The following is a 13,798-nucleotide window of genomic DNA, read 5'->3' as shown; positions in this document are numbered from 1 at the left end:
GGTGGTTTTATTTGTCCTCCATAGGTTTACAAGGCTTGTTTCGTAGCACTTTGTGTCTTTAGGTCAGTGTTGGAGAGCCTTGGGTTCTCCTTTTTTAAAGTAACTCGTAAACTCTGAACAGTGGAGCCTCAGTTCTTTACTGGGAATCCATCTGACCTTAGTTAAACTTAACAGAAATATGGCTGAATGTTTCTCTTGAGCAAACAGGCATAAATAGAAGGAACCTGGTTGGGATTTGCCTTTATTGGTTTACAGAGGCTGGTGATTGAATTTACGGTCGTACATTGAGGACAAGACTGAATCTCTCATCGTGTTTGCTTGGTTTTCACTGTGGTTGCTTCATGTACCACTTTTAAAAAATGATTTTGCACAAAGGGAGAATAGTGTGACACAGACAAAGAGCAAGACAGAGGCTGAAAGAGTGTAAAGTGAGAGACAGAGCGAGACAGAGACCACGATGGGGTGAATGAGCCGTTTGTTTGTCCTCTGTGGCCTTGACTCGTGCTTGGTGCCTGGCATCAGGAGTAATTTCCTCTCATAACGGACACTGCCATCCGTGCATTAGCATTTTCGCTGCAGCAGGGGCAACAGTTGGTGCGTGAGTTTGCGTCTGATTATGCAGGGAATGGGGAAGACAGAGAGAGGGGAGCAGGGCCGAGACATTGACCTGACATCGCTGAGATCCACCATGCCAGCCAGCGGCCCCCTGCAGGTTAGTGCACCCAAATAATGTAAGACAGAAAACTCAAGGTAAAAGTTGCAAGACAAAAAAGCAAAGAATGTGAATACTCGCTCTTCCTCTCTGTGTCCAACTGGTTCTCCATCCCTGTCCCCTTCACACTTTCATCTCTCTTTCTCTGTCTTGGTCGATGTGTGACTCTAAATTGCTGCTCCTGTCTTAGCTTTGCCACAGAGCTGTGGTATGTCCTGTCTTTGTGAGAGCTGGGGATCAGAGGGTTGTTGTGTGTGTCTCTCTGGGTTCGGCCGAGTGTCACTGATCTATTCTGAGACCAGGAATTGATCACGACATCCATCAAATATCAATTAGAGTCTGGCTGCAAAAGTTTATAGAGACAATGTAGCTGCGGGTCAACAGTGCAGATACTCGCTAATGCCGAGAAGGAAGGGTCTGTGGCTGTTGACAGGACTTTTATGAACAGACAGTTTTGTTTTTTTTCAGTATTTTTAAATTTAATTGAAGTTTTTGTTGCTACTTATTGTCTGTATTGGTGTTGGGGCCAGTAATGTCCATTCTTGAGACACTGGTATGGCAGTGTTGTGTATAGCAATGAGTCAATGATATTTTGGAATAATGCTTGGCATTTAAAAATCATCACAGTTCTTCAAAGTTGCCATATGCAAAGTTTTAAGTAAACTAATTGACAGAATATTAAGTAGTCTTTATCTTGTACCACTTTGTACTTCAAGAGGCGACAGTGAGCTACTGCAGTGTCCAGTCGGTGAGAAGAGGAAGAAGCAGTGTAGCGCAGAAAACATGTAACAGCATTGGTAGTCAAGACATTTAGTGATAGAGCATGTTTTTACTCAATGACACCTCCTCTTTACAGATAAACATACACAATGTCTTATATGTAACCTGTATGATTTGTCACTCTCTGGGTGGTGGGGGTAGGATTGTGGAAAAAAGAGCAAGACATATTGTTGTGATTGATTCAGGCTGTTTGTACAGTTTGAAAGAGGGGGATGCGAGAACATGGAGGAGGGAAGAAAAACTGTTGTGTGTTACTGTCTTACTGTTTCCCATCTCCCTTCAGGGGCCTAAAACATAAATGGCCACAACAGATTAAAAAAAACAAAGAAACAAAGAGAAAAAGCGACTGAGACTATACATAAATACACTAGAGAGGCGGAGATGATTGAACACACACACACAAAATAAAATGCGAGACAAAAACAGGACAATGGAAGACAAAATAAAAGTCTTCAAATAAATCTTATTTAAAGTTTAAGTTCCAGGAGTCATGACAATGAACAATAAAGTGATTAATTCAAGTGATAGAAATGGAAACAAGAGTAAACACTGGAGTAAATAATGAGTAGAAGTTCAATGTTGTTCGACACAAAGTTCTAGATTTAAATCTAACATAGATCTGTGAAACTGATCAATAAGAAACACACACACACACACACAGAGTCCCTGTATGTTCTCTGTATGTGAACATAGAGAATATGTGTCACAGATGTATCTCGTCGAGTGTAAACAGTGATTACCGTAACCACAGTGAGCTGTTGCAGTAGAGGCCGGGTGCACATTCTCACAGCGAGAGTCAAAATGACTAACTTAGCTGTAAATGATGATAAAGGATCACCAGAGACTCATGACACAGTTTGGCTCCAACCGGGGGTAACGATCACATCGTGTGCCAAGTGCCAAATGTCGGCCGTTTTGAATCTTATCCTCGCAGATGTGTGGAGAAACATATGCAGGATTTTCATAATGGCAGATGTGACAGTACAGAATGTATAATTAAGAATTTCTAATGATATTCTTACATCATGCGTGTTTGGGTTTTTTTTGTACAATATATCATATTTTACATGCGGAAGGTGCTTAAAACAACCTACTTACAATAGAACGTCTAGTGCTAAAAACATAAATACAGAAAAACACATTTTCATTGTCTATCTAAAAATGTCATTACAAATGTTTATATAGCACCTTTAGAGAGCAGATATCACAAAGTGCTGCAAAAAAAAGGGTTTAACCCTTAGAACACAGAGTATTTCAGCTGCTTTTTTTCGAAAATGTTTAAAATTGGACTGAATTGAAATTTTGAAATAAGTCACAGTTCACTTGGCTCTTTTTTTATGAACAAAAAAGAAAACAAAAACAGCCTATTTTGTGACTTCTGCACAAGTATTTCTACTTTATATTACTGCTAAAATATGCTATATAAAATGAATCATAACTTTGACTCCACAACCCATTGTAAAGCCTGACTATGTGACCTATAAACACCCCCCCCAGGATGTCCATATAAGGAGTTGTGTGTTATTCCCACGGCAAATTACAATGGGTGCTTTGATTGATTTAACATTATTTTATTACCTTAATACTTGTCCAGTTTTTTTTTTTATGTTATCATCTTACAAACATGACCTCAGAGACTTGGAATACAATGGATTACGTCAGTGATACTTTTACACTGTAATGTCGTGTGAATCTGTGCAGTTCATCTACCGTTTAATGTTGGAGTAATATAAGAGTCTGAGTTGTCACATGAAACCCTTGTACGTCAAAAGTTCAGACGGGTCACTTTGATCATTTCGTCTGTTTGATTTTCCTCTTAGTTTGTGACATTTTATCACCCCACGGACATAAAACACTCAAACCAGGATTCAAAGGGAGGCGTACACTTGGCTTAAAATCAGATTTATGCGTCTGTGCAAAGCTGCCGTGATGAATCTATTTCTACGGTGCGAATGCTTTGCACCTCTAAGTCACTCTCTATGTATAGAGCAGAGCAGCGGGGGGGTGGAGCTGTGACACAGCGTTCGTAAGAATCGCACAGTCTCTCCAAGCATGGCAGACATGACTCAATGACAACGGGAATTACCTCACTCTGATAAGAGACAGAAGCCATTAATAATTCAATAAGTAATAAGAAAAATGATTCAGTTTACCGAGAAGATAGAATAACACGGTCCTACTGGAATATTAATATCAAACTTGAGACTGTACTGTACCTAGAATAAATAAAAATGCAATTATAAATTTAACCAACTTAAATTGAACATAAATGAATAAATAAATGTACGAAATGCAAACTTCTAATGTTTGTACGTGTTTTGTTATTTTTTATCCATCAACTTCTCGTTGGTTTTGTCTGGATACTTCAATATTTGAAGAGTGTAAGAATTAGTCATGATCTAATGGTGAGACTGTAGATTGCAACAGAAATGCAACTAATGAATTCTTAAATTAAAGAAAGTCTGGATTCTGATATTAAAGTCTGAATTCTGAGAAAAAAAAATCAAGATTCTGAGAAAAAATGTCTTTTTTTAATCTCAGAATTCTGACTTTATTCTTAGAATTTGGATTTTAATCTCAAAATTCATGCCGTTTTATATTTTTCTACTTTCTTTCAAAAAACTCTTTTTACACGTGGCCCTAATACTCTTCCATATATACAAATATATTAAAATCTGCTTAATTATGAGTCATATAAATTTCTGGACCATGAAGGATTACAGACTCTCTTTTTAAACATGTGTTTGTTGTTGGTCTAAAAATAGTGTCACAGTTGTGTTTACATAATTTCTGTGAAGATTCTAATGTCATTTATCATTTATCACCATGCAAAAATAACTCTTTTTAGGAACATACCATTGAGGCCACGGTGGAAGACACCTGGAGCACTGGCGCTGAGATCACAGCAGCCCTTACATGCACAGCAGCTGATTTCACACTTCATGTGTAAAGTCATTTCTTCCAAGTGAACGAGCCTGAACTCGCCACGGAGCTGTGTTTGGCAGTCACCACGGGAGCAGGGCATATCTTACATGTCACTCACAAGAAAACAAATCAACAGTAATAATAACAGTAAAAACTGATGCCTATCCAAAAAAAATATGTCTCTTAACACACAATAGCATGTGTTTTAATTGTGTTGCAGCGTTGCTGTGTCCCTCCATGATTACCGTCCCCTTTTATCGACTCTTTCCCACTTCTCTCACCTCCCAGAATACATTTACTGTCTCTCTTTGACATTACATGTTTGTGTGTGTGTGTGTGTGTGTGTTTAGCGTGTGTAACCCCGTCTTGGCCCCTGCATGGCAAATGCCACATTCTGAGTGTGGGTGTGAAGTGCGAGAAAGTGTGTGTGTGCGTGTGTGTGTGTGTGTGTGTGAGTGATTCCGGGAACTTCCCTTTGAGTCTTAACTGAGTCTCGTCTTTAAACGTCTGTTGTTACGTAACAGGTGTGTGATATAAAATATGCTTAGTGAGTCCAGTCTGTGGCACACGTGTTCTCTAAGGCTCTTGTATGTTTATATAGAAACCGATTATCCGCTGCTCTTTTCTCCAACATTTACCATGAAGCCTTGTAGTGTACATCTATAGATTGGTAGATGTACTGTATATCTCGGTATGTGGATGGAACAATGTGGTTTCCTAAGACACTTGGAAAAAAAACACTTAAAGTCCAGACATCTAATGGTGACACAACAAATGGACTTTTGCTTTTGCTGTTTCAAGCTCCTGTAGAAACACACAGCAGCGCTAGTATGTTTAACCCTTTAACACCTAAGCCTCAAAAGCTCCGTCTGGACTTTTCTTTGCTTATTTTAACCAGAATATGTCCTGTAAGCAAGTTTTTTTGCCCATTTTTCCAGAATAACTTTCAATATCTGGCAGTTATTTATGATTTACTGCATGTTAAAATATTCAAATGAAGACTGAACATGAACATCAGCAGTATACAACATATTTAAAGTAACAGTTGTCCAAAAAATGGAAACTACACTGTAAAAAGAAAATGGTTGACAAATTTAAAAAAACAAACTCCTTGAATTGGTAACGGCTAAATTAAGCTCATTCAAACTAATTTTACCAAGGTTTATACAGACGAACTGCGTACTTTAGTTTGAATGAACTTCATTAATTTAACTGTTACCAATTCAAGTAATTTTTTTCAGAGTTTGTCAACCATTTTCTTTTTTCAGTGTATGTACAGGCGTTTTTCCGACTCTCTCCTCTCTGGTAATAAAGACGCTGATTCTGCGGCTTCAGCGTCTTTATAAACAGCGCGAGTGAAATTACTGTAATAACCACATGTTTGCTTTGACGTGCAACTTCTCTGCATTCAGATACTGTTGGAATTTTTCCGATAGCACAAACTATCACTTAATTAACATGTCGTCTGCGATGCGCTCGTGTTAAAGGGTTAACCCACAGGTGCGCTCTTGGTAAATTGTCATGGGAATAATACACAACTCCTTATATGGACACCCTGGGAGTGTGTGTGTGTGTGTGTGTGTGTGTGTGTGCGTTCTTTTTTTTTCCGTGTTCTTATGTGCTCTTGAGTCAAAGTTATGATTAATTCTATGTAGAAGTGATACTGAAGTGAAAACAACCTTAAAAACAACCTTTTCTCCACTCGCTCTTGAAAACACAAAAACACACTGTTAAGTGCTGTCAATTCTTAAAACATGGCGACACATTTATCTTAATGGTGCCCAGCCATCATAAAAAAACAAAACAAGGTTTACTTCGCCGACCTTGTGGAAATATGTGCACTTTAATGAATGGACTATTATGAAAAAACACAACCAAAATGACTGATGTGGATTCCTTTAAAAGCGCTGCTGTTTTCATCCTGCAGTCGTCTGATAACGCACGCTCACAGATATCCCAGTGTCAACACATGGGCTGTGTTTAGTATAACAGGGTGTGTGCTTCCATACCATACCATACCATACCATACCGTACTATACTATACTATACTGTACTACACAGTCCTGTGTGAGACACCGATCATTCCACAGTGGAGATGTTTGTTTTATCCCGTGCACATTTTTGTGGTATCTTGGTGAACAAATCTATAAAGTGTATATAATAGAAGCATTGTTCTTATGCTTAAGTTTACATGCCCGCTTTTCCCCTGTCTTCATATGTCCCTCGTTTTATCCTCTTCTCTTTTTTAAGCTCTGCCTGTTTCTCTTTACATTCCTCTTTTTTCTCCAACCTCCTCCGTCCAGGGGGTAATGTGTGTTTTCTTTTCATTTGCGTGGGGGGGGGGGGGGGGGTGACAGTTTGAATATGAAACAGCTTTGCAGTACTTATGTGTAATGTATGTGTTTGTGTGTGTGTGTGTGTGTGTGTAAAATAATAGTTTGTATGAGAAGATCACAGAGCAGTGTCTATGTCTCGTGCTCCAGTAAAATACAGCAGATATAAAACATGAGTGTTGTCATCACAGACACTTGAGTGGGATTTAAAGTCTTACTTTTACTTTTCATCCGTTGAAAAACCCCCCTCTCTAAGCCTGGCATGACAATGTTTGTCATATAACTGCAGTTTAAATGCAAACAAATGTCAGCTCCACTCAAACCATTGTTTGATGAGTTCACATAATGCTGATTAAGCCTAATCAGCTCCACAAGACTCTCTCTGTCTCTCTCTTTTTCTCTCTCGTCACCACACTGCACACAGGAAGTGTCGAGAAAGCTGTAAACCACAACAATATTGCGGCAGTAAAGCAAAATAGCGGCAAACAGGTTGGGGTTTGACTGAAAACACGGAGAGGCAGCACAAAAACAGAAGAGGGTCAGGGACATAGAATAAGAATAATAGAATAGTGATAGAATAAGAGGCTGGACAAAGGAGAATATTGAGTACTGAGAATGAAAGAGAACTGAAATACGACTTTAGGCAGTGCTGTCACTAAATACACCAGACTCCTCTGTTTAAATATTAAGATTTTAGAAATTTCTTTTGCTAAATGTTGTAGATTAACACGCGTTTTCGGGATTTTTGAAGTCTCTTTAACTGATCTAAAGTTCGGCATTGTTCGGCTTGATTTCTGTGAAACATTGGGATTAAAAAACTTCAATTCTTACACATTAAACACGATACATTTTATTTTTTAACAACATAGAATACTGGGAACATTAGAAAATGTGTTATGTTAACATACAATAAGCCTTGACCCCCTGACCTGCAGCTTTCATGCCCTCTTACTGTCCTGTTCACAAAGATCAATAACATCAGCAACAACAAGAAGACTCACTAAAAGTCCCACACTGTAGCTTTAACTGAGCGACCGTCGCTATGTTATGTGTTATTTATACACATAACACGTGTCACACATTGGTTCCTCTATACACTTGACCCAGCCATGAAAAAGAACAGGAAAATCCCCTTCCCAGTGCTGAGGAACATAGTAACTCACACTTTTATAACTCACACACACACACACACACATATAGGGCTACAGATGTACATAAATCACATGTGCGCACAGACCTCTAAATCCTACTTCACTACATGTCAATCTTTTAAGACTTCACACTTAGCTCTGCACCTTCAACTCATTAAAGTAACTGTTTTTTTAACACTTCATCGAGATTTATTCAGTTTTGCAGAATGGTACGGTGCTTATTAATGACACATAATAACACATTTAACTGTAGAGGTGTGCGGCTGTAACTCCGCTGCTGTTGTTATTGTTGTGTGCTGTACTTGGACAGCAGTCAAATGCATGCAGCAGAATATGCAGCCACACACGTGCGGCCACAAGTCCATGAAAGAATAAACATGTAAAATGACACAAACATAAACAACGCTCATGAGACTATGAGCGTGGTGGGGCCGGATCATTGTTTGTGCTCAGTGAAGCAAAACTCATCTGTTCCTCTTTCTTTCACATGTGTATTTTCTGCCTCCTATGGTTAAGCTCTGTGCATCTGCAGATAAACCAAACTGTTTTAGTGGGGTAGCCTATAGTCCAATTAATGTTTGTCACGATATAATCGGTAAAAGCATTTTAATGACTAATACGGAGGCCGTTATGGCAAAAGATTGATATAAAATAATGGTACAAAGACAAAGTCATTGGCTCTTATTTTGAAAGCCAGAACAAGCCAGAAAGTGGTGGGGAAAAAAACATGCAGTTAGCTGGTCACTGGTTCACGTCATGTTTATCGTGGAAATTCATTTCGGGAGTTGTACATTTGTTTACAAAAATGTACAATCCCAAATTTTCTATTTATTGCTCTGTTTTTGTGCATCGTAAATATGTTTTTATTGTGAAGAAGACATCATTTTATATCAAAACAAGCACTTTTAATTTGAAATTCTGTCTGATATCATCATGAATATCTTATTGTAGTTATCCTCATCATTATTTGCCAAATTTTCTATTTATTGCTCTGTTTTTGTGCATCATAAATATGTTTTTATTGTGAATTATACATCATTTTATATCAAAACAAGCACTTTTACTTTGAAATTCTGTCTAATATCATCATGAGCATCTTATATATTGACTGCCCGCTACTGAAAAATTGTGTTTTTTTCCCACTTTATTTTCTCTAGACCGTCCACAAGAGAAGCTCATTGGCCCCTAGGTCATTTGAGTTTGACACCCCTCAGTTAGATAGTTTGTTGTGTTTTGGATGAAAAAAACAATTCCCATGATCCCACACTTCATCCCAATGTCACCAAACCACATCTTTTGTCATTGTTTTGATTCAAAGCTGCAGAAATCACAAACAAAGAGAGGAATCGGGAGTAAAATCACAGAGAAGGGTGTAAGTGGCAGGGGAAATCAAAAAGAATCTGACCTCCCGTGTTATGTTTCTCAAACGTGTTGCTACGCTGCCTGCGAGGCTGCTGGTCCGTGTGTGAGTGGGTTGAATGTGTGTATGAGTGTGTTTATGTTAATTGAAGGGTGATCTAAAGGTAAACACAGTTTGCTGCAGCTCTGTTTTCCTTCCCCTGCAGCAGGAGCGTTCGCTCATCGAATAAGACCGAGCATGTGTGTGTGAAAGAACCCAGGCCTGGATGTTGCCCGTCACTGATGAACGCTGACATTATGTAACGTATATACAGTATATTGGTGAAACATGTGTCTCGTATGGCTGCATGTAGTGTCGAGGACTCACTTTCTGCAGAGAAAAGTCGCCAACGTTCTCACTTTCTCATCATTTACCATGCTGGGAACATCTGAATAAGCTTTAATTAACAAATAATAACCCACAAAAGTTGTCTCTACAAATAAGTCAATATGTGTGCTAGTAAAACCACAATTAACACGATTATCACTTTGAAGACACTATTAAACAGAGTTTATGTAGCTGTCATAAATATTGACCAGCTATTTATTAACAATAATTGGACTAGGCTTTCCTTATACTTTAGAGTACACATGGGCAACATAAGGCCCCAGGGCCGGATCCGGCCCGCAGACTACTTTTATCTGGCCTGCGATTTCCACACCGGTTACCTCAAGTTGCAAATACAGACCAAACATTTCAGTTTTGCACCTTCACGTTGATGGAAAATAAATAAATATTATATTTTTTATGATAAAAAATACTTGAATAAATATTTAAATAATAAAACACAGGCATAGTCACAGGAAATGAAATGTATCAGTGAGGTTACAATCACAGCTTTTTGTATAATCTGGAGTTGTGTTATATTTCCCAGATAATTCCCAATCATTAAATCTGAAAATTGAAACTGGTCAAAATAACATTAAAAAAACATTAGACAAACATTTAGACATTTCAAGCTTTTTCTTAAAGCTCCAGTGTGTAACTTTTGTTGCCAATACACTGTCAGTGCAACCATTCTCTTTCATGTTTCAGAGAAGCAGGGTTGATTCCTTAACCTAAATCTGATCAGCTTCATCAGCTTTGTGTGAACTCATTTGGTTTGAATGTAACAGCAATTGTTTTTTTTTTTACAATATACACGGTACAGCATTGGCCACACGGCGTCACAGTGGTTAGTGCTGATGCCTTGCAGCAAGTCCCGAGTGAGTGTTTTCTCCGGCTTCTCCAGTTCCCTTCCACAGTCCAAAAACATGCAGAGGTTAACTGGACACTTTAAATTGCCCATAGGTGAGAGTGTGAGACCGTATGGTTGTTTGCCTTTGTGTGTGTGTCCAGGGTGTAACCCGCTTTCCACCCTGTGACAATGGATGGATGGATGGGTGGATGGATGGTAACCATTACATTTAATGTGTGTGAGGTCATGTGTGATTGTAGCAGTGTTTGGAGGGAATGTGGCGACGATGGCGATGGTGAGGCTCTGTCTTACTTCATCCAGTCTGTGCAGCTGATGTCGTCTGGTGCCCGCGGTGCTCATGGGACTATTGTTGATTTCAGCACAATGAGGTCACGCCAGAGAGTGAAACAATGACACTCTGTTATTATTATTAATGGTCCTCTGTTTAAAACCACCATGGTCTTAAAGGAACACACACTCAATACTTTAAATTAGATAGTGAAAAATAATTGCATATTTATCTACATTTTTCAGTTGTGTGTGTGTGGATGTTTTGATATTAAATTATTACGCAGAGAGACTGTGGGAAATCCCAGTCTCTGGTGCTTTTAAGAGAGAAAATTGCATGGCATTTGAAAACATGTGGGCTGTGAAGTTGCTTTAAATATGTCTTTGGGATTTAAGTAGTGGTTAGTCGCAGCACGCTGAAGAATCTCACGAGCCCGAAATGTTAATCTTTTAACGGCATTTTCTTTTTTTCTTTTTTCTTTTTCTATCGCCTAGAACCTGTTGAGTCCAAATGTTTGTTGTGTTTAAAAGTCTCTCAGGACCAACAGGTAAACACACATAAGCCTCTACAGCGAGTTCTACATGAATATGTCAACTGTGTGTGTGTGTGTGTGTGTGTGTGTGTGTGTGTGTGACGGAGAGAGAGAGAGAGAGAGAATATATTTGTTTAAGAGGAGTTATGGCTGTTTATTTTCACTGAAGAGGTCAAAGGGGTAGATGCAAATTCCTGACTGACCAAACACACACACCCACACACACTTTATGCACACGTACTGTTGAATAAATGAATTAAAATTAATTTAAAATCTTTTTTTTTTTTTAAATGGTTTGTTTTATTTTCCCTGGCTTCTATTCTGAAAACAGTCAAAGACATGAGTAATCATCTGTGGCAAGTTACTTTTTTCCCCTCTCTTTACTCCATTTGCCATTTTTTTGTACAAGACTGAATAGTTTCGATTAGAAGAAAAACAAAGTAGCGATATGATTTTTTTGACCTTGCATTCAATTGCGTGGGAAAAGAATTGCCCCTAGGTCGAGTTTACTTGCCAACCTGTGTTGTAGAGGCTTATGTGTGTTTATCTGTTGACTCAGAGTCGAAGTCTGAGCAGAAGGGATTCAACATATGGACAGACTTACTCTATCTTAACCCTGAGAACACGGAGCATCGAGGCTGCTTTTCTCCATGATTATATTAAAACGTATATACAGAGGCTACAAGAATGTGCAATACAGAGTCTTATGTCCTTCTGCCAATAGCCAATCTGATGAAATTATTTTGTTTTCCATGTTCAGGGCCAAAATGAGGTCATTTCTTTTAAAATCTTAGCAGAATAAAGTCATATTATTATGAGAATAAAGTCATAATCTTTCGAGAATAAAATCGTAATATTATGAGAATAAAGTCGTAATCTTTCGAGAATAAAGTCGTAATATTAGAATAAAGTTGTAATCTTTCGAGAATAAAGTTGTAATCTTTCGAGAATAAAGTTGTAATATTATGGGAATATAGTTGTAATCTTAAACTTGTAATCTTTCGAGAAGAAAGTCATAATATTATGGGACTAGAGCTGTAATCTTTCGAGACTAGAGTCGCAATCTTTATGGAATAAAGTCGTAACCCTAACCTCAGCAGCCTAACTTTAAAACATGTCTTCACCTTAAAATGGAGTAATTTACGTTTTGGGGACTTGAGTTTTGTCCCCATGAGGTCCCCATAACATAAGGAATACCAAATACACACATACTGTATACACATGTATTGCTGACATCTACACCTCATCTTGTTGTAAAGGTGGAAGCGGACAGAGACTGTAGTAACCTGCCGCGTGGTCGGTCATGTCTGTCATGTGTTCCAAAAAATGTGATTGTAAACTAAACATACCGTACGATCATTAGGTCTTAGTTGGCCTAAGACGTTTTCACAGTATTGTATATTGAGGGAGGAAACCTAGGCTCTCAGGAAGCTCTGTTTGCTAATAAAGACCAGATTATATATACTGTATGTATAGATATGAGTTGGTTGGAATGGCCTGTGGGGGTGACAGGATAAGTGATGGTGAATGAAAACCAAAACTTTATTGTTTGACTATTAGATTTGCACGATATGTCGTCTTGTTCCTGAAGCTGTGTCCATATGGTAACTATTTACCTAAGCACATTCCTCTCCAAGACAAGGACATGTGTTACTATCGCATGTCTGCACTGTTGTTTTTTTTTAAATGATGATTTATGTGGCATTGGTCAAGGATATCGTGACTTTTAAGGAATACATGTGGATCGACTGTGTTTAATAATAATCCATCCCTGCGATAGAAAGAGCTCAGGTTTGTGAAGCTGCCTTTCCGACAGATCAATCTGAGATTGCTTTCAGTTTTTTTGTTTTCCTCACAACACTCCCTCACCAGACTCCGCTGCAACTGCATCCAATCACATAGCAGCAACGCATGGTCGAGGTGAGCTGCCGCAGTTTAAACTGACCATCAGAATGGGCGATTTAAGTGACCCTGAATGTGGCATCGCAGTCGGAGCCAGACCGGCTGGTTCTGAGTATTTCAGAAACTGTTGATCTAGATACAACCATGTCTGGGGTTTACAGAAAATGGTCCAAAAAAGGAAAAAAAATACCCAGAGGCCAACCAGCAGTGCATGAATTGCCTTGTTGACGCAGACGCCCAGGCTGGTTAGAAATGACCGAAAATCAACAATATCTCAAATATCCACATGTTGCTGTGAGCTCCACTGGCTACCACATGAAATTCAAATCTCTGACGCTAGCCTACGAAGTGCTCCATGGGTCTGCTCCCACCTATTTAAATGCTCTCATAAAGGCTTATGTTACCCCTCAACTACTCCATTCATCAAACGATTGTCAATCCAGACTCTTCGTGTGTCGTTCAATTAAAAAAAAAACGAATTTAGGGGCAGTGCTCCTGTCTCAGGCTGAGGAGTGCCCTTATGATGGTCTGCTCAGCCACAAACAGGCACTTTCTTCTCTTATAGGTATTGTGACGGATAGAAAGCAGCAGCATTGGT

General features: G+C 38.8%; 1 protein-coding gene across 6 annotated transcripts in view; it reads left to right on the top strand.

Annotated features, from left to right (window-relative positions):
• The first annotated feature begins 220 nt into the window (after positions 1–220).
• Positions 221–13,798, top strand: part of LOC131457296 (ninjurin-2-like) — a 30,630-nt gene continuing 17,052 nt past the window's right edge. The window contains exon 1 of one of the 6 annotated variants that reach the window (XM_058626266.1): positions 221–712. In XM_058626266.1, the coding sequence (XP_058482249.1) occupies positions 617–712 (96 nt within the window). In that variant the 5' untranslated portion in view covers positions 221–616. The remainder of the gene's footprint in view (positions 713–13,798) is intronic. The other 5 variants (XM_058626263.1, XM_058626268.1, XM_058626267.1 and 2 more) reach the window with 5 other exon arrangements.

This window comes from Solea solea, chromosome 3, assembly GCF_958295425.1.
Source record: "Solea solea chromosome 3, fSolSol10.1, whole genome shotgun sequence".
Classification (NCBI taxonomy): Eukaryota; Metazoa; Chordata; class Actinopteri; order Pleuronectiformes; family Soleidae; genus Solea; species Solea solea.
The sequence above is the reverse complement of the archived record's forward strand: the minus strand, read 5'-3'. Positions and strand labels throughout refer to the sequence as shown.